This window comes from Dipodomys merriami, unplaced genomic scaffold, assembly GCF_024711535.1.
Source record: "Dipodomys merriami isolate MVZ:Mamm:240054 unplaced genomic scaffold, mDipMer1.0.p SCAF_33, whole genome shotgun sequence".
NCBI lineage: Eukaryota > Metazoa > Chordata > Mammalia > Rodentia > Heteromyidae > Dipodomys > Dipodomys merriami.
In genome coordinates this window covers 11,582,809-11,603,568 of record NW_027204826.1, presented here as the reverse complement: position 1 = coordinate 11,603,568, position 20,760 = coordinate 11,582,809, and the positions used below count along the sequence as shown (strand labels likewise).

General features: G+C 44.7%; 1 protein-coding gene across 1 annotated transcript in view; it reads right to left on the bottom strand.

Moving 5' to 3' along the window:
- Igf1r (insulin like growth factor 1 receptor) overlaps positions 1 to 20,760 on the bottom strand; it is a 222,258-nt gene that overhangs the window by 170,209 nt on the left and 31,289 nt on the right. The window contains exon 2 of the mRNA XM_070043168.1: positions 14,330 to 14,875. Within this exon, the coding sequence (XP_069899269.1) occupies positions 14,330 to 14,875 (546 nt within the window). The remainder of the gene's footprint in view (positions 1 to 14,329; positions 14,876 to 20,760) is intronic.

The following is a 20,760-nucleotide window of genomic DNA, read 5'->3' as shown; positions in this document are numbered from 1 at the left end:
TAGCTGTGTGATAACAGATCCAGAAAGGTACACAATAAATCTGCAACTGTTTCTAAACTGTGGGTACTAGAGGTCATCTTCAGGAAGAAATGTGCCTACCTCGTGTTTCCACCTCATGCTCCTCTCCTTTTAGGCAAAAGAAGGCGAGAGGAATTTACTTTGAGTCAGCCAGGCTGGGTCTGCCAAAGGAGCTAGAGAACTCTCTGGGCCCAGCAGCCCTGGCCTGGCCTGCATTCCTTTGGGGTGACAGAGCGCCAGTGGTTTCCCTGTCCTCCAGCCACTAGTGTGGTGACTAAGCCCTCAGGAATCCCCGTCAGTGCTAGACCCACCCACAGGACAAGCAGGCCAGGAAGAGGCCTTCCAGGATCCAGCTAGGGGAAGAAAGCTTCAAAGCCTTTCTTGTGGAAAGAGCAGGAACAATACCCACTTGCACTGAGGTGGTGCCCACCCTGCCTGTAGCGTGGCATCCACACTCCGGCCTAACTCTACCAAGGCAGTCAGAAAGCCACATTTCAGGGTACACCTCTATCACTTGAGAAAGATACCCAGTAAATGCTGGTAACTCTAAACAAGCAACCACAAGTACAGTTTGCACAATACAAGAATAACAAAAATAATAACTATAAGGCTACCTTGGTCCCATCCCTTTTTAAGCCTATTTTATGGTAAAAATTCAGCAGTCCAAGATCTGATTTTGATAAATCATCTCCTTGACGTGTCACATATTTTTCCCTCTATAGGACAATTATATTTTTGTAAAAGAATAAAAAGACTGTAAACCGCATCCCTTTCTTCCTTTGCCACAACCTGCCATTCATCAGAGCTGAAGCATCCACCCATTTAAAGATATTTTTATAAGATTAAAGAAGAGTTTTCAAAACAAAGAAGTCTCCCTAGTTAAAAATCAGCCAAACAAAAGTGCTTGATCACTGATCAGGATCAAAGCTTTGCCTCCCACATAAAATAGTTCATCAATGTAAGAATAAATCCTGCCTAAGTGTGTATAGGGAGGGGGGAGTAGCTTAACTGAGACAAAAGGTATGAAGATTCAGAAACAAGTTGTTTCATAATTAAGAATCTGTAATTTAACTATGCTTAGGTATTCACAGATATTCTCTGATCATGTGAAGATAGACAAGGGAGAGACAGAAAATGAAGGATTAGGAAGGAGAAAGGCAGAACAAGAGAAGGAAAGCAGGGAGGGAAAAGGAGGAAGAAGTAAAGGGGGTATGGGGTAAAAGAAAGAGGAAGGTGTCAAGTTAATGGAATCCTCATCATAGCTGACTAATTACTGGACAAATATGCAAAAGAAAAAAAGTATCCAGGAAAGACTCTAAACTAGAGCAAAAAAAAAAAAAAAAAAAAACCTCCAAGAACCCAATCATGATGACCAGCCCTCCCAAAAGCAAGACACAGCACCAGATCATTGCTGGGTTGTGTGTTATTGATTGGGGGGGGGAAGGGAGGGGGTCCCCTGGGAGGTGGTAGGAAAGTAACAGGCAGTGGACTACAGAAGGCAAGGCTGACTACTCCATTGAATGGATTACAGGAAGGCAAAGCTGGCTACTTCACTGCATGGATTATAGGAAGGCAAGGTTGGCTACGCCACTGTGTACAAGTTATTCCAAGTTTCTCTTTGTGCTTCAGTTTTCTGGTCCCCAAAAGAGAGACTGAATGAGAAAACCAGTGAAGTGCCTAGCACTTTGTCATTTCTCAAGAGTTGGGGGAAGTCATCATAAACACAGCCTTTCTAAGAGTTATCGCCACGATGGGACCAGAGGAGATCAGGATCTAGTATCCATACAGTCAGGAAGGAACCTAGACTGGCATATGTAGTTTAGGTCCACTGGGCCATGGAGAGGCAGCTCACTATAGGAGCTGCAGAAACCTTTGAGAGGAACTAAGGTCCTAACTTGCAACACCCCAAAGCATTGGGAAATCTTCTATAAAAGGCTCTGAAGTTTTAATCATTGATTGGCCTCCAAAATGTCCTTTTATCACCACTAAATGTCTAGTATTTAGACAAGGGTTTTTTTCCCTCCCATTCAGAAAACAATTACATAAAGATTTGAAAGAGAAGACAGTCTAACGTAAGAAGGTGCTGTAGGTCTGAGCTCACCTTTACCAGGTACCCACAGTGCCATCACTCTCCTCTGACCAGGAATGCTGGGAAGCAGAGTTGATAGCCTGGAAGTGTCCAGGTTCTATCTGGGCTTGACTATCAGAGCTCTGGGTGTGGCTTGGCTAACCCCTGTAGCCCTTTTATAAGTCACAGCCCTCCTCCAACCCCCAACCCCCACCCCCCAGCTCATGGTAACTCTTTTGGAGATTAAGCAGGGCATATGAAATTATTTCCTAGAAAGTATTCTTGGAACACGGACACTCTAACTGAACTCTAAATGGCAGCCTGCCTTTGAATAACTAAATCTGTAGATACTGCCCAACTCTAGAGGACCCTGCTATGAATGATGAGAAGGAAGAAGGCCAGGTTATCTTGGCCTCCTGTTGTCTTCTTTCTGTGTTCACAAGATGCCTTCATTGGCTGCAGGAAAAAACAACCTTTACACTTTCTACTCCAGGTGGACAGGGAAGCCAAACATGCTGTTTTCTACAAACTGGAGATTTATAGAAGACCCACCTTGACTACATACCTATAAACATGAAGATTGGCATCATCAAACTCACCCACAGACGTGAGGAATGGCAACAAAGTATCTCTGCTACACAAGTCTCAGCTCAATGGAGCAATGGGCAGGGCAAGGCTGGCCACAAGGCTGGCCACACAGGCATGACTATGAGAGTTCTCACCCAGCCTGGAGAAGGGATTCCTGAACTTAATCAGGTGACCTCTGAGCTCCCTGCTCACTCATTGAGATCCACAGCAACCACAGCATTTCTCCAAATTGGCTGCTTTTTCTCCCAACTAATAACCCTTGCTTCTGATTCTACCAATCCCCTCCTTTACATTGAACTCATTTTGGGGCCAGGAAAAACTTCCTTCACAAGGGAAAAAAGGAAGAAGCTAAGACTTCTTAAAACACATCAGTATTACAGACTGTGGGTATCACTCAGTTACAGAGTGAGTGTACAATGAGGCCCTAGGTTCAATTCACAGCACCACAAATGAATGAACGAACCAATCAATCAACCAATCAATCAATCAACCTTGTAAAACACATAGGTTTTTGGTTTATGGGTGATACATTAATGAAATCATCTTGCCAGAGAGGGTAACAAAAGATAGAAAATGTTGGTAGTTACCTACTACTAATCTGGTAATATGTGTGATTCTTTCCATTCTCTCAAAATATGAATCACCAATACAATTATCAGTAGATCAGTGTAAATTGCTCCAGTATTTTCCCCAACGTGCCAATTAAATTTGTTCTCTCATGATAAAAAAAATTTTTTTGCAAAATTTTGTCTATCTGGGTATTCTGTTCAGGGAGAAAAATAATCAAATCTGTTGAGTCCTATTTTTTTTTCTTTCTTTTTTTTTTTTTTGGTGGGGGGTATCAGTACAGGGGTCTGAACTTAGGGCCTACATGCTGTTTCTAAGGGGGTTTTTTGCTCAAGGCTAGTACTCTACCACTTGCACCTTGGCTCTACTTCTGCCTTTCTACTGGTCAATTGGAGATAATAAGGTCTCAAGGATTTTCCTGCCTGGTTTGGCTTTATATGGCAGTCCTCAGATCTTGGCTTCCTGAGTATCTAGGATTACAGGCATGAGCCACTGACACCCAGCCCACAGAATCCTAATCTACTGCCCTACTTATTACACAATGGTAAAATAATAATAGTAATAATATTAATATTAATAAATGCATTTTAAAAATCTAAATGGCTTCACACTGTACCCACTGCAAGTCTTACTATGATTGTTTGAGGAAGATTTCAGACAAGACTGTCAAAAGCTGTCATCCACTAAATTTCAGACCTGGGGTGTGGGCTTCCTGTCAGAGCACAGGAGTGGCTCGGCTAGCAGTGGCTACCATGATCCATACCAAATGGAATGGCTTTACTCTTTAATCCAAGTCACTCTATTAATAGGCAGAAAAATCCCAACTGGTTTCAAAAGTCCCTCATCTTTTCATTTCCTCAAATGACAATCTTTTTCCACTCCTTTATCTTTGCTTTAAGTACCAAGAGCTGAAAGATACAATCAATTCAGTATCTCTTTCTGCCCATTTACATTACTTATTTGTTCCAGCAGATTCTCAGGACCCAGCTCCTTCTTTTGCCCATTCATGCCTGCATGTTTAACGTAGATTTAATATTTCTCCAGGCCAAAGATGATACACAGAGTTCTGCTTTGACTTCTTTGAGGAACTGATGAAACAAGCAGGGGATATCAAGAATTCCTTTGTTTTTGTAGACAACACTGGAGAACAACCCTTATAAGAAAAGTACAAAGTTCAAACCTGCACCCTCACATTTCAGATTCAAATACCATCAGATACTTCAATAATTTTTAATCATCCAACTTGCTTGGTAGCCCTAGAAGCAAAGCAGAGATCTGATCCTAGACACAGGACTACAGGTCTATCATTCTTCCCCTAATCAGCCACCTTTAGCATCCAATGACTCTTCTCGGGAGGATTTGTTTTTTGGAGAATGTTTGTCAAGCTAAAGAAATATTCTTCTAAGAAAACCACACATTCCCAGGATTCCATTCATAAGGACATGACCATCAAGCCTGGACCCCCATGGGTCGAGAAGGAGTAGGGAGAAGAGGGCACGAAGACCAATGAAGGTAACACATCACTGACCAGGCCTGGGCCAAAACACCACTGGACAATAGCATCACCATTGTGGACCATGTTATCTGGATAATGCATGAAATTAGCAGATACACCTTCAGCACCTAAGCATCTCTGTCGGACGGGGGGAAAAAGCTGCAACTTTATTTTCTTAAAGAGTCTTTGACATGGCTAGCCCAAAGGAAACTTTTACAATCCAATCATTTCAAATTTACTCAGCACCAGAGCTGCGCCCTATCTCTATTTCCTATCTGAGGAACAGCCTAAGAACTTACTAGCATCATTTACTCAGTAAAGCGTAAGGAGGTCAGGAAATCAGATGCTAATGTAAACAGAGTTTGGGGAAGCTCTTTGGGGAGGGTCGGGTCACAGAGGCAAATGACAAAAGAAGAAGGTGATGGGGGTGGTGACTATGACTGAAGTACATTCTATGCCCTGTGAAAACACAACCATAAACCCCATTAAAAGTTGCAAAAGCGGGGTGAGAAGGGAAGGAGAAAGAGAAATAGAGGGGGAGAATATGATCAAATACATTCCCACAGAAATGGGAAAATGAAACCCCTTAATGCAACTAGTGTGTGTGTGTGCATATATATATTATATATATATATATATATATATATATATATTATATATATATATATCTCCAGGAACAAAGCTAGTCTTTTTTTAAACCTAGTTTAAACCTAGAGATCTGAGTACTTTTCAGTTGTCTCTACTGGGGGTAGGGGAGGACTGAATTCCAACACTGGGAGCTTCCCAGGAAGAATTTCTAACAAGATCAGTCTTTACAATCTTTATTGTTTTCTATTTTATTATAGGCTCTCTGGCTCCCTTTATTTTTTTTTTATGTGCACTGCAGCTGGGTCCACCTCCCCAGTGACCCCCACCCCCACGCCATAGGCACAGGCAGCCCAGCACCCAAACCACCACAGCTGCTGTCAGCCACAACTTCTGCCTACCTGCATGGGCTCAGACATCTACTGTAGTTCTCTTACCTCTTTGACTTCACTTTCTACTGTTTTGGTTACCCATGGTCCACTGTGGGCCAAAGCACATTAAATGAAAAATTCTAGACATAAACAATTCCTGCACTTTAAGTTACACACTGTTCTGAGTCGTGTGATGAAGTCTCGAGCTGTGCCACTCGGTCCTGTCGGGGCTGTTAAGTTGCCCCTCTGCATAAAGCATCCACACTGTTTGGGTCACGTGACCATTAAATGCTCAGAAGTCAGCTAGATAGTCAGATCAGCTCTCCGGGTATCACAGTGCTTGTATTTCCTAAGATTTGCTTACTTTACGCAATACTGGCCCCCAAAGTGTATGAGGAGTCATGATGGTGATTTTGTTACTAGATACTGTGAATGTTGTTCTCCTCCATTATGAGCTATTATTTCAAATCACAAATGGCGTCCAATTTAGAAATTGGACTTCATCATGACGTATATACGCATGGGGAATACGTAGAGACCTGAGACATCTGTGGTTTTAGATATCTACGAGCTGGTCCTAGAATATATTCCCCCACCTCACTTCAGATAAAGGAGGACTACTATACTACTACTCCGCTTATCCAAGGCTTTCATGAGAACAAACCTGAGGCAGCTACCGAGGGGATCTGTCTCACAGCTTTTCTAACCAACGGCTCTGAGTATCTAGCAGCTAACGGAGCTGCTAAACACAATGCCTCTGTTCCCATCCCACGTGGATTCCATGAAAAAGTGGCAGGAAGGAGAGAGGGCTGGGTGCTTGTTTGTGACCAAAGCAAAGAAACAAAAAAAGACTTCTGTTCAGGAATGAGTTGAAACAGAAGCCCAGCTTCCGGAAGAGGGCCTGGCATTCCCACACGACATTTTCCCACCCACCTGATCCCCTGGAACGGAAGGAAGATCTAAGGGAGGACAGAGAGAGCCTGTGTTTGTTTCCTGCAATGGGGGTGAGAGGAAGAAAATGAAACAAAATGACAAGAGAGGAGCTGGGTGAGAGAAGCAGTGGTGTGTACATGCATGCACACGCGCACACACAAATACAAACATGCACAAAACACATGAACACACAACGTGCATGAGCGCGCATGTATACACACACCCACAAACACATGCACACAGAGCCAGTATTGCCCAAAAAAAAAAGTAGGCACAAGCTCCAGCCTGCAACAGATGGCTACCTTCACTATGTGAGACACACATTGTCACAAACAGAAGTGTACCTCCTTCTTGCCTTTACCAAAAACTGTGCCTACTCTCTAACAACTTTAATTCTTACACATACACACACTCACTCACTTTACAAAGATAGCATTTAATGTCAGTATCAGACAACAATCTGCTGCTGTTTCATAAATTCTCCCAAATACCAAGCTTGTAGGCAGAATAAATGCATAAAGTTTGATAACCAAATAGTTTACATGGAACTATAAAGTCCCTACTGACATTCTGATATGGGCGCATGTACACTGCTGATTGTTCTTAAAAGATATGGCTTATCTAGACAGCCACCAGAACTTAAAACTCAGGTTAAATTAGCAAGAACCACTCTTACACGAGGCCCAGTGATTTTTCACAATGTAGAAAAAGCAACAGAAGAGATTGCTTTAGATACAACAGTAAACAAATCCAATCCAACTTTAACACTCAGAATTTTAGGTGGTCTCAGAAGGTAGGCCTTAGCTTAAAAATAAACAGCTGCTACCATTTACCAAGAACCAGCTATGTGCTGGGCAACCAGATACGTGATCATCATTGTGTCCCTACAGAAGGTGTGACCTGCCACACTGCCTTCAAGTCAGTGGGAAACCTAATTAAGGGTCGTATTTGGAGACCCTACCTTCTGCACCTAAGCCCTGGATTTATACCATACGCTGGAAGGTGGCAAATCTCCATGATGGCTTCCAGCTACTCCACTAGCCAAACTTCACTTTTGAACCACGCCATGCATGAGTTGGGCAATACAATCCAGGCCAAGATGACATGGGCCCACACATTCTAGTTGAGAATGTCACATACTAGCCTACACATGAAAAGAAAAGAGGCTTTTTAGGAGCACGAAGAAACCAGAACCATCCTACAAGTCAGCTTAACTGGTGAGATCTGAAAGCACTTGGGATTTTTCCAAACACCTCGAATTGGGGGGAGGGGGGAGTGTTATTAAGAGGGAAAGACTGAGAACATATTAGTTTCTAAGATGCTATTTTAAAAACATCTGAAGTAGACTCAGGAGGCTGACACCTAAATTTAATGACAATTAGCCAAGTAAAAATGACACCTCTTCTAAAGAGACAGGATAGTATAAGAGCTGCCCCAAAGAATCCTGGACACAAACTGCTTCATGATCAAGGTACTAAGGGGTCGACAATCAGGGAGAATGCAATGTGATCCCCATGCCTTACTATAAAAGGCATAGCAATGAGGCCGGGGGTGGGGGGGCACGTGATCCTCTTCTAAATAAAGATCACCCCCACATTGAGAGCAGCTGACCAGACCAGAGGTGTTCCAAGGAAACAGAGACAACATGAAGTCAGAGCCCCAGGGTCCACTGGCCTTTCTCAAGGTCCCACCTAAAAATGCTGGTCCAAAAACTAACAGGACTTAAGAAACAAAGAACTCCCACTCATCTGGTTGAACCACTACTAAATATCCCCATGCTGCTGATCACATATATGGTATATAACATATGAGCACCGTTATATATTACAGACTGTGATAGACAATTTGCTCCAGGAAAGTTAGAATGAACTTGTGACTTTAAATGAGCATCATTATTCCACAATACTGTGAATTTCTGGAAATTAAGTAATCACTTAATCACGATCAAAAAAAAAAAAAAAAAAGAACCTTGGGGAAGGGAGGGAGGGAGGGGATGGTAGGGGGAAAACAATGGAGGGGGTAACAATGTTCAAGAGGAAGTGGAAGTGTACCCATTACCTCACTCATGTAACTGTAACCCTCTGTATAGTATCTCTACAATAAAAAAAATTAAAAAAAAAAATTAAAAAAATAAAAATGCTGGTCCATATCATGTTCTATTTTAGTAGTCTAGGGGGGTAGGGGGGAGGGTCTAGAGTCAGAAGAAGCCTAGGGAAGACCACCCAGTCAGCATTTAACAGACAGACTCCAAGATCCCTGCATGTAGACCAAGTAGGGGGGAAAAAAGTTAAGTTGAAATACCACACAGCACACAGCACACATCACAGCACAGAAGCCAGCAGGTGATGTGCCAATGCTTTAAAAAGGCTTCCTCCTTGATCTGGCAGGCCAGATGTGCCAACCTGGGAGAGAAGGGAGAACCTACTCCACAAGTCAATACCACCCATGTAAGGGGGCTATTGGACCAGTAAGAACTTGCAAGCCCAAGCCCATAGCATCTACCTTCATTTTGTGCCTGTTCCGGGCACAGGTGCTAAGATGACAGCAGCATGGTTTCTCTGTCATTAATGGGTGCCATGTTCTCAACACAGGCTCCAACCTACTACTTTCCTGATTTCTCATTTCAAAAGCAGAAGGTAGTGCCACAAACTCCGGGACCACTGACCAGTTGAGGCCCTTTCCATTGAAATAAGGCTGCCCCAGCAAAGCCAGCTTCCAACACAGCCAGGCACCTTCACGGATTTCCCAGTAAAGACAAGAACTTTGCACAATCAGGACAACCTGAATAGATAGAACTATTCACTCTCATGAGCTAAAAAGTACTGGGAGGCAGAATTTAGCAGTTAAGGTCTTAGGTTTTAGCGCTTGTTTGGCTTAGGAAGCATCGCCCATAACCTGGAATGTGGTAACAGGCAGCCACTATGCACAGCAACACTTAAGCAAGGAAGGAAGAAAACCACAGACACTCAGGAGGATTCACCTCTGCCCTTCCCAGCATGTGGCTGGACTTCAGTAAAACCCAAGTAATGAATTCACAGCTTCGCAGGGTCAAGCTTCAACCTTCCAGATGATGTTGATACTTCTCCATCTTTGGCCTGGAATCATCCAGACAACAGTGGGAGGGAGAAGAGTGTCCATCCTCAGTGGACCCACTCTGCCAACTGAGAGCTAGAATGGGTCTGGGTGGCAATGTTTCTTAACAGCGATGATGGCGACAAGGACAGAGAAAATATCAGAGAGGTATTTCAAAATCCTAACATTCTTGGGCTCGCTGGGAACTGCCATTGCATAATGCTAAGGAGGAGGGGTAGGGGCGGTCCTCAGACAATAAATTCCTCATGAAGTGGGCGCCATCTTTGTGCCTGAAGAGAAAACCAGGCATCGATGGATTCTCCCACACTTCGCACAGCACTGCAAACAAAAAAAAGTAGCCCACCTGGTGCTGGAGAACAGGCCCACCAAAGGCCACCATGCCCAGTGGAAAAAGCAAGTCTGGTACTCAGCCAGGTGAGCAGAGGGAGTGTGGGAATGGCTGGCTAAGTAGGAGAGGACCACTGGAGGTCAAGGACCCCCAGCAGGAGGGAGGGAGTGGCCCATGGTCCAGTGCACATGGTCCAGTGCCATGGGGAGGTGGTGGATCACCAAGGAGCTCATCCTCTTTGGACCTGCTACAGGGTTGTGGGGAGGGGAGCTCACTCCTGAGGGTTAATCATGCCAAGTGGGGCTACAGGGTACAAATCAAGGAGGCTCTGTCATGGTGAAGGCAAAAGGTAGGGTGGAGGAAGGCAGACTGAAGCAACATAAAGCAAATATCCAAACAACACCCATGTTCCCGACATGTGAGCCAGGGGGACAAGTGCTTCCTAGCCCAACAACCGGCTGGAAGTGAGGAAGATGCTCAGATACTCAACTGCTCTGGATGGGTGCAATCAAGAGTGCAGAAAGCTCTTGTCTAGGCCTGAGATGGTATCTGGAAGCTAAAAGAGAACAAATAAGGCCCCGAAGGACCCACAAATGCAATGGGAATGAGGAAAATAGAACTCTGGTCATGAGGTGAATGCAATGTTCATATCAGGAAGTGCAACTTTGGGGAAATGATGAAGGCACCAAGGTGAAGCCTTTGGGAATGAGATTAGTGCCCTTATATTAGAGAGATCTGTTGCCCCTTTCACTGAGTGCAGACAAAGCAAAATAGCACAATGAGCCACAAAGCAGACTCTCTCCAGACAGTGAAATCCATCCACACCTTGATCTTGAACTTCCAGCCTCCAGAAATATGAGAAACAAATCTGTTGTTTATAAGCCACTCTGTTTCTGGTGTTTTGTTACAGCCAGCCCAAATGGACAAAAACCACCAGCCAGTAAACTCTAGACTGAGGAACAGAGGGCAACAGAGAAGACCAGAGAGGGAGGACTGACCACCCCAGACAGGAGGGCCCTAACACTGTGTCCTTGCCAAAGTGAAAAGGCCACATCAACTTATTTCAGAGTCTCTTGCTCTTGAGGATCAACCCGGGCCTGCATGAAATCTCAAGTCAAAAGCAACCAGAAACACAGAGGTGTGCAAATAAGCCACCAAGTGGCCACTTCTTTAACAGGCTGTCTACCGTACTGCCACCCACCAAGAGTCAAGATTTAGAAGAGTGTAGAGTGTCAAGTAATAGCTGTACATCAGCACTAAACAATTGAGTGTTTCTCCGTGACATCAACAACTTCACACTTGTACTTGACGTTTCTCTCCAGATAAGTCTCTTTGCTTTTACGGCCGTCCAGCATAAGAACTGAATGGAATTCTTCAAATGGCCATCTACCACTTAGGGAGAACTTGAGGTAGGCATTTTGTCTGGACTCAGTGCCCTTCTGGTTCCCTGGATGATTACCAAGGGTTCTGGCTGGAGAGGTAAGGACATGGCAACATTACAGAGGCCAGTGGGCCAGAAAGAGAATGCGGGGAGAAACTCCAGACTCAAAGAAAACCTCTACAATGGTATTCCCTGGCAGACACACATGCAAATCATTTGTAATGTCAAATGTTCTGTTAGCTACATCCAGAGTAAAAAGGAGCAGGTGAATAATTCCATAACACAATTTTTCCTAGTCTAGTGTATCCCACACATTTGTATTTCAACATGGAATTCATAGAAGAGATTATTCACGAGCTCTTTTGCTGGATTTTTCTCCTTCTTCTTCCAATGAATCCTGTATGTGTTTTACATTTAAAGCAGGTCTCACTCAGACGGTCCACAGATCAAGTACTCAGGTAGGTTAAGTGCATATGGCTTGTGGCCACCATAGCTACATAGGTCAAAAGGGAAACCAAGTGAAAGGAACACAGTCCAACTCAAGTAGAAACTTCTAAGAAATTGTGACAGTGCCTGAGTTTTCCTGACAAGATAAAGAGAGGACAATTCCCCTGAATGGTTTTTCTTTATCAATCTTAAACAAGTGCTTCATTGTGAAATCACAAAACACATCAGTAGGATTGGGCCAGCTGGTGGGGGGTGGGGGGGCTGCAGGGTGTGACCAGCATCTAGTCCACAGCTGCACCAGCATTAGGGCTGGCTCAAACCGTCACTACTCTTTCATGTGCCTTTTCTCTTTGTACTTTCAATCTTCCAACAGCCCTGTGAGGAAGGAAGGATCCATTCCATCCCACAGATTAAAAAACAAAACAAAGAAAAAACCTGATGTCCTGGCAATTTAAATTACTTGCTCATCTCTGTTCACTGCTCTTAGACTTGGGCCAAGAATTCAAGCCTCAACCCTGCCCCAGGCTTCCTCAGCAAGCAGATGTCAAAAACAGACAAAAAGCCACAATGAGTCCAACACATCTGTGAGTCACTAACAGGTGCCTATCTAATAGCACTGCCCATTCCTAAACACTTACATCCTTACGTTTAATCACCAGGAAAGAATAATGTAACTGCTCTAGGACCATGCCCAAGTACCACCCAGAGAAACTGGCCCGTCCAAGGTCACCTGGGACAATCATCTCTGCGTTCAACACCTCTCTCTCCTACCCCACACTCACTCCCTCGATAACTACTTTTACTTTTAAATTTTAAATACTAAGGCCACTTTTCAGATATATTTTGTTATTTTATCCAACTACAAATGAAGTCAAGGATAGGGTACAGTTTTTAATCAATCACAAAAGAACCCTCCTCCAGCACTAGCCTTACAGTGGTCCTTACAGTGGCCCCATGGTGTTCTTGGCTCTTTGAGGTGGGAACCTGGCCCTACTAATCAAACAGTTACACACACACACACACACACACACACACACACACGCATGAAGGTATGTAATATCTCAGGGAACCTGGCCCTACTAATCAAACAGTTACACACACACACACACACACACACACACACACACACACACACACACGCATGAAGGTATGTAATATCTCAGAGGATGCACCTCTCTCCTCCTGGGCTCTGGTCAGTGGAGAGCTCAAACAACCACTATCTATAGGGTCTGGCCTATCTTTATTTTACACAATGTACTATTTCAGCATGCTTACCCATTGAGGACTTCTTTGCGACTAGCTAGAGTACATGGGCTCTGGGTCTTTCACTAGGCCAACCACTAAATAATAAGTACTTACAGCTAACACACTGAGGAAAACCAGTGAAGAGAACCTTTCTAGCCACTATATCTAAACACTGGTGAACATATAAGACAAAAAAAAAATAAAATAAATTTAATTTAATTTAAAAAAAAAGACAAAGGTGCCCGATGTTGGTAGCTCACACCTATATTCCCAGCTACTCAGAAGGCTAAGCTCTAATTATCACAATTCAAAGCCAAGCTAGGCAAGAAAGCTTGAGACTCTTATATCCAATTAACTACCAAAAAGCCAGAAGTAGAACTGTGGCTCAAGTGGTAAAGTGTCAGCCTTGAATATTAAAAAAAAACAAAACCCTCAAGGACAGTGCCCAGGCCCTGAGTTCAAGCCTCAAGACCAATACAATAAGTAAATAATAAATTAATTATTTAAATGAAAATGCACCCTCTTACACAGCTATCTGCAAGCACGTCTTGAACAAGTCTGAACCACAAACTCCTGCAAACCTATCCAGAACTTGCTTGCCTCAGCTAGGAGGAGTTCTAATCATAAGCCAGAACACTCACCCACTCCTGTAAATGCTTAAGACCAAGGACCACTTACAAAGGACGTGAGTAAGCTCTTTATTTTTCCTTTATTAAACTATATTCATGCTAACGAAGTCTTGCTATACAAAAAAAAAAAAATCTCTTCTTGCAAAGGATAAGCAGCCCCTACCTGCCAATTTTGGGGTATTTTCCAAACCTACCAGGTTCCCCTTTCTCATCAGGAATCCAAAGCTGAAGGCCCACCGACTTCTAGTCCAGAAGTGCGGTGGATTATTCCTAATATATGATTGGATCTGTCTTGACAGCAGCCATGATGGCCTCCATTCATGCCACAATCCTGTATTCCTGAGGCTCTCAAGTGCAGAAGAAAGCCAACCAGCACCCCCGGCAGTTGGGGCCCCTTTCCACAGAACGCCACACCGCGTTCCTGATGTGACAGAGCCTCACCTTGGTTCCCAGGACCCATGTATTCAGAGGAGGAAGAGGAGAAAAAGGAAAAGAAAGGAAGGGAAAGAAGGAGGGGAAAGGGAAGGGGGAGGAGGAGGAGGAAGCAGAGAGAAGAGAGTAGCAGACCCCAGTGTTCTTACTTTTCTGGCAGTGATTCGTGGTCCAGCAGCGGTAGTTGTACTCGTTGTTGATGGTGGTCTTCTCACACACTGGCTTCTCCTCCATGGTCCCGGGACACAGGTCCCCACATTCCTTCGGGGACTTGTTCCCCACGATGTAGTTATTGGACACGGCATCCAGGATCAGGGACCAGTCCACCGTGGAGAGGTAACAGAGGTCAGCATTCTTCTCGATTCTGATAGCCCCCCGAGTAATGTTCCTCAGGTTGTACAACCCAATGTCCTTGAGATTGGTCATCTCGAAGATGACCAGGGCGTAATTGTAGAAGAGTTTCCAGCCACGGATGACCGTGAGGTTGGGGAAGAGGTCCCCGAGGCTCTCCAGACCAGCCACGCGAAACAGCAGCAGGTACTCGGTGATGACGGTGAGCTTGGGGAAGCGGTAGCTGCGGTAGTCCTCGGCCTTGGAGATGAGCAGGATGTGGAGGTAGCCCTCGATCACTGTGCAGTTCTCCAGGCGCCTCAGCTGCTGGTAGTCATTGCGGATGTCGATGCCTGGTCCACAGACTAAGCGGGGGACAAGAGGGCAGAGGCAGGACATGTTTCAGTGCAAAGAAGGGAAGTCTTTTTTGTTTTTTTTTTGTTTTTTGGTTTTTTTTGGTAGGACATGGGGCTTGAACTCTGGGCCTGGGCACTGACCCTGCGCTCTTCAGCTCAAGGCTAGTGCTCTACCACTTGAACCACAGTGCCACTTCCGGTTTTCTAGTGGTTTACTGGAGATAAGAGTCTTAGGGACTTTCCTGCCCGGGCTGGCTTTGAACCATGATCCTCAGATCTCAGCCTCCTGAGTAGCTAGGATGACAGGCATGAGCCACCCGCCCGGCTAGCAGGGAAGTCTTAAAACTACTTCCCAACCCACAACGTGGTCAATTCATGGGGGGAAAATAATCTATGTTAAGGAAAGGAGATACAGTTCTCCACTGCAGACTGATGAGGTACAAGCTGTAGGCTGAATACCTGGCTGATGATCTGGCTACTTATAGTACCCTCATGAAGTGCCTACACCAAGCCAGATGCTGGCCAACACACTCCCTGACCGTGGCAGAGACCAGGTGCAAATGAAAGCCGAGAGCCCAAGGTATCATGAGGGTACAGACAAAAAGATGAGGCTGCAACCCAGGCCAGCCCAGCTCCTCAGCTGAACAGAGCTCAGTTAGCCAAGTTCAACAACTTCCATCTGCACCACTACACCATCCTGTCTACACTGGAGGATAGTTACCATGACCAAGATAGTGGAGACTCAAAGCAGCCTGCTTTGAATCAAACATCTATAGGTCAGGTAGGAGGGTAAGTGTGGTCAGCAAGCATATGAACTAGGAAGTGCCTTGCGCAGATCACTGGTTCTCTGCGATTCCGAAATGCACATCAATGACGGGTAATCATCCAAGTGTACCCCTCTGCCTCCTCCACATCTAGTTCTTCCACCCCATACACTACCTCCCAGGACTCCCTATCTTTTACTCAATGACTCTCTTATTCTCTGACTTGTTCATGTCGAAGATCGGCCATTCCTGATGCTCCTCTGAAGGCACAAAGCTAGCAACTTAACCAGCAACACCTTTCTCTGGGCTCTATATCCCAAAGCCAGAGTTCTTGGATGCTTTTTCTCAGTTACACCCCTATCTCCCTGTCTCGGGAACCCAGCTCAGACCTTTCTTTTTACTTTGTCAGTCCCACAATGGCAGGTCCAGGAAGATGGGGAAGGGAAGTTGTTTTTATTTCCCTCACAATTATGTCCTCAGGACCTAGTACTTGGTCCAAAGTTACTACATCGCAGAGCTGGTGTTGCATGAATGAAGTCCACCCAGCCAGTGTCTCTACCACTGTAACTCTGTTCTGAACCCTGTGGTCTCCAGGGTGGTCTGCAGCCATACCTTCCCATGCCCAGCCTCCCCTGACTCCAGGGGAGTTCATCTCTTCCTACTGCTACTTAATCTAATGATGTTCTCCTTGCTTAATTAGCCAAACAGTCTCCATCTCCACCACACCAAGCTCCTTCCCTCTTCTCCCTTCCTTCTTCTCTCCACACACTGCCTTGATCTCTCCCTATGCAGATTTCAACTCAAATATCACTGCCTCACAGCTGTGCCCAAACATTCCTCCCCACCCCACAACTTCACCCTTCCTTCTCCCCTCCCCCCCCCACACACACACACTGATTTTTCCATTTCAGGTCAGTAACTGCACATCCTGGAGGACTAAGGCTCGAGTCTTCTCTGAGAGACAAGGAAAAAAACCTATTTCTTTCTTTCAGTGTCCCGTTTAAAAATTCTCATTCTTTCGATGTCACTATAGGTTGAGTACATTTATTTGTTTATCCAAGAGCATCTGAACTCAAATCTATTATTGTATTCAACACATGCTCAGTCACAAAGAATGAGGCTCCAATTTTATTTGCCATCATTTCCAATAAATCACAGAAATTCAGGACGCAGAGGAAAAGCATGAAGGCACAGAACCCAAGCCGGCCGGACTTCCGCACTGCCACCAGACGCAGACGGCAGCAAAGAATCTGCTTCTCTCTGCCATCTGGCTCCTGTCCATGGCCAGCGAAGACCTCTGCAGGCGGAGGTGGACCTGGCTGCGCCTCCCAATGAAAAAGTCATCTCCACACTTCACACTTTCCTCCCCATTCATAGAACAAAAGCAGAAAAAAATAGGAAGAAACTACCCTTTCATTCCGGAAGAGAGGACAAACCCAAGCCACAAAGTACAAGGCAGGACCCAACAAACAGCCGTTTGGGATTCTGTGAATGACACTGTTGGTCTTTGGGGTGTTTTGTCACAGAAACAGAAAAAGAAAGAAAGGGAGAGAGAGAGAGAGAAAAAAAAAAAAAAAAAGGAACTCAAGCTGGACCATGAATGATAGCACAGTGTTCAGACTGCACCAGCCACAAACAGGAAGGAGAATGCAGCATGCTACATTCTGTTTGTTCTGGGAAAGAATGCATGCATTCAGAGAATAAATACTGGGCATAGAGTGTGAGATACGCCCTTTGCTACCACCCATTGATGACTACGGAGACTTAACAAAACTCCATTCCTCCCTTTGCAAAGCAACCCACACGGGCAGGATCCACTTGAAGAAGGTGAGATCTAGGATGGCTTAAGAAGAGAAGGGAAAGTTGGCATTGATGAGGAGAGGCAGGAAGCAGGGAGAAGGGCTGTCATGGGGCGGGGGGATGGCCTCGCTGCAGTGCCCTGAGCCACAGCAAATCAGCAGAGGCCAACTGATGTATGTTGAAGGCTGGGGAGGGTCAGGCAGCCTGGTACCTGGGGCAGAACTCACTTTCCCAAAGACACCATTTTAAAACCAAACCTTTTACAACTGCAAAGTTCACTGAGAAAACACACACACACACAAAGCAGTGGACCTAAATGTTTGTAAGAATTATACTAGAAATGTAGTATGTTCATAACGTGTTCTGCAAGCCATGGAAGCTTGAGGTCCTAGAAAAAGAAAATCGGTTGGCTCAGGGCTGCAGGGCAGAGGGCTTCATCTTTTTCAAGGGCAAGAAGGGCTGTTCCCACCTACTGTGCAGAAGAGACCATGACAACCAGCTAAGTGGAATGTGTTACTGCCAACAGTCACAGGCTTGAGGCAACATTACTGATCAACACACGTTAGTTAAAAAAAATGCCCCTCCACTCATAAAAACACCCTCTCCATTAATTCTGCTGCCAGTCTAAATATTACTAGCAAATACGGTAAATAGCAAAATCCTTCATGATCCTTCAACAATTCCCTTAGAGAGTATCATGCTATCCGTTTCATTAAAATGTTTTTTATTTTGATCAAGCCTTCTTCAAAATATGGGAGAGTCTTAGCTTACGGCTGGAAATGAAAAACATTGAGAAGAAAAATTAGAACTCTCTTACTATAGGTCTATAGGCAAATAACGAAGGAAATTATATTAGCCAACCAAGCATCATCTCTGGTTCTGATGATAAAAGCCAACCTAAAAAAGCCTTGGAGTCTGTGTAAGAAATCTATTTGGTCTCAGCTGGTGGCTCTCTATAGCCGTTCATTACTTGTCTTAGAAATGAATTCATTGGAACAGATAACTTTATACACCAAAACTCTCACTAGATGCTATCTTTCTGTGGAAGTCAAAATGATTTAAAGGGTTAGGAGAGGATTAACCTGCTACGGGAGCAACCTCGTCTCCAGCAAGTAGCAAACTAGACACCATGAGATGACCCACAGTCAGGGCTGCAGGAACATGAAAAGAGGGGCTCGTGACTTAATTCTAAGAAGGTCAGGAAGACTTTTCAGAGGGGGAAACCCCGGAAGATGAGCTGATGATTGGCAGGACCTTGCCATTTCTCTTCTTCTAGGACCCAAGCTTGAGTCTATCACAGAGGCTGGGCATCTAGACTCATCTTAGAGATGGCTGGAGCCCACTTGACTCCCCCTGGGGAGGACTCTGGGGGTCATGGCCTGTGCAGCAGGGACCAGAGTAAACATAGCAGCAGAACTGAGGCTACAGAGCAGTCTGAGACATGGAAGTGGCTCAGGAAGCCAACTTTACTTTGCACCTCATAGGACAGCATTCAAAATCCCTATCATGCACTGAGACCATGCTAAAAGCTCACAGAAACACCAAAAATTTGCTCCTGAGAAATGCCCAGGTGATACCGCTCCTGTTAACCCAGGAGGCCCTTCCTGCACCCAGGGATGGGCCTGCAGGACCCACTGCATAGGAAAGAACTCGCTGACTCCCCCCTCACCTGCCTAGGGCGCAGTGCGGTGCAAGTGCAGCCTATGATCAGGTGTTTGTCTGACCTGAACACAGCCAGAAAACCCTGAAGCAGCCCACAGAAACTGGACACACGGAACAGTGCAAGGTAAAAGAAAACAGCACCAGAAAACTGCAGGGACCTCCCAAAGTGGCAGAGATTACAGGAGACCTTCGAAGTCTGGTAGAACCAAGCCAAGGGGGTGGGGAGAGTGGGGCGAGATTGCTTGGGAATAGAGATCTTATCCTGCAACTAACAACAACAACAAAAAAAAAAAATCAGAGACTGGGAGATGGGGGAAGAGGGAGATAGTGTTATGATAACAAACACTACCAATTCTCCAGAGTTGGTTAGAGTAGAATTTTCTGTGTTCAGTATAAACAGACACAACTCATGGTAAGCTCTTTATCTGCATGTGTCAATGAGAAGGTGTTTACATTGTATATGTACATTTCTGTTTTTCACAGATGGCAGTCTGAGCCACCTGACACATCCAATAGTGAAAGGGAATCACAGGAACTGAAGGAATTCCTATTATATAACAGGTGACTTTTGAGGGCAGAAATTAAAACCTAAGTGCCATCTGATTGTGCAAATTATTCTTTACTGCCTGGCAACAGTAGTTCACACCTGTAATCCTAGCTACTCAGAAGGCTGAGATCTGAGAATCACAGTTTGAAGCCAGCCCAGGCAGGAAAGTGTGAGATTCTTATCTCCAATTAAGCACCTAAAAATGGGAAATGGAGCTGTAGCTCCAAGTGTTAGAGCATAACTCTGAACATACACACACAAAGCTCAGGGCCAGCACCCAGGCCCTAAGTTCAAGCCCCATGACTGACCAAAAAAAAAAAAAGTATTTTTTACAATCATGCATAGAAGCCATCTCTATGGTGCCTATAAACTATCTAAAAACCTATGCAGACACAAAACAGTTCTGCAGACTGGAAACATTAAAACTGAAGGCTGCAATGTAGCAAAGAATTTACAAAGATGGGTGAGATGCTTACATCCTGCCATGCCAATTAAGAAATTGAATTAATTCAAAGACTGGAACACAAGCTCCAGTGTCCGCTCCACCAACAGCATCTGTAGCCAAACAGATTGGTGCAGAATAGAGCTTTATTTGCTTTAATGGAGGAACAGCAACTGTTTTCCTGGATCCTCATAAAAACAACTTTGCCCATCCTGACAATCACTCTGAATGTCTTTCTGGTCTTAAAATATCTAAGTCAAAACAGGCACAGTGGCTCATGTCTGTAATCCTCACTACTCCAAAGACTGAGAATGAAAGCAGAAAGACTTCAGTTCAAGGCTAACCTGGGTTTACAAGACCTCATCTCAACCAATAAAAAGATGTGCATGTTAGCACACATCTGCCATCTCATCTGCACCATAAAGTATAAAATAGGAGGACTGGTGCCCAGGCATGTACCTTGATTAAAAAAAAAAAAAAAAAAAAGAAGACTATTACAATGTATCTAGAGGGCTTGAGCGGCAGCTCACTGTTTGAGTGCCTGCCTGGCAAGTATAAAGTTTTGAGTTCAAACCCCAGTACTGAGGGAAAAAATTATCAAGTACAGTGGCTTATACCTATAATCTAAGATCGTTGGGAAGCTAAGATAAGAAATATCATGGTTTTAAGGCCAGCCTGG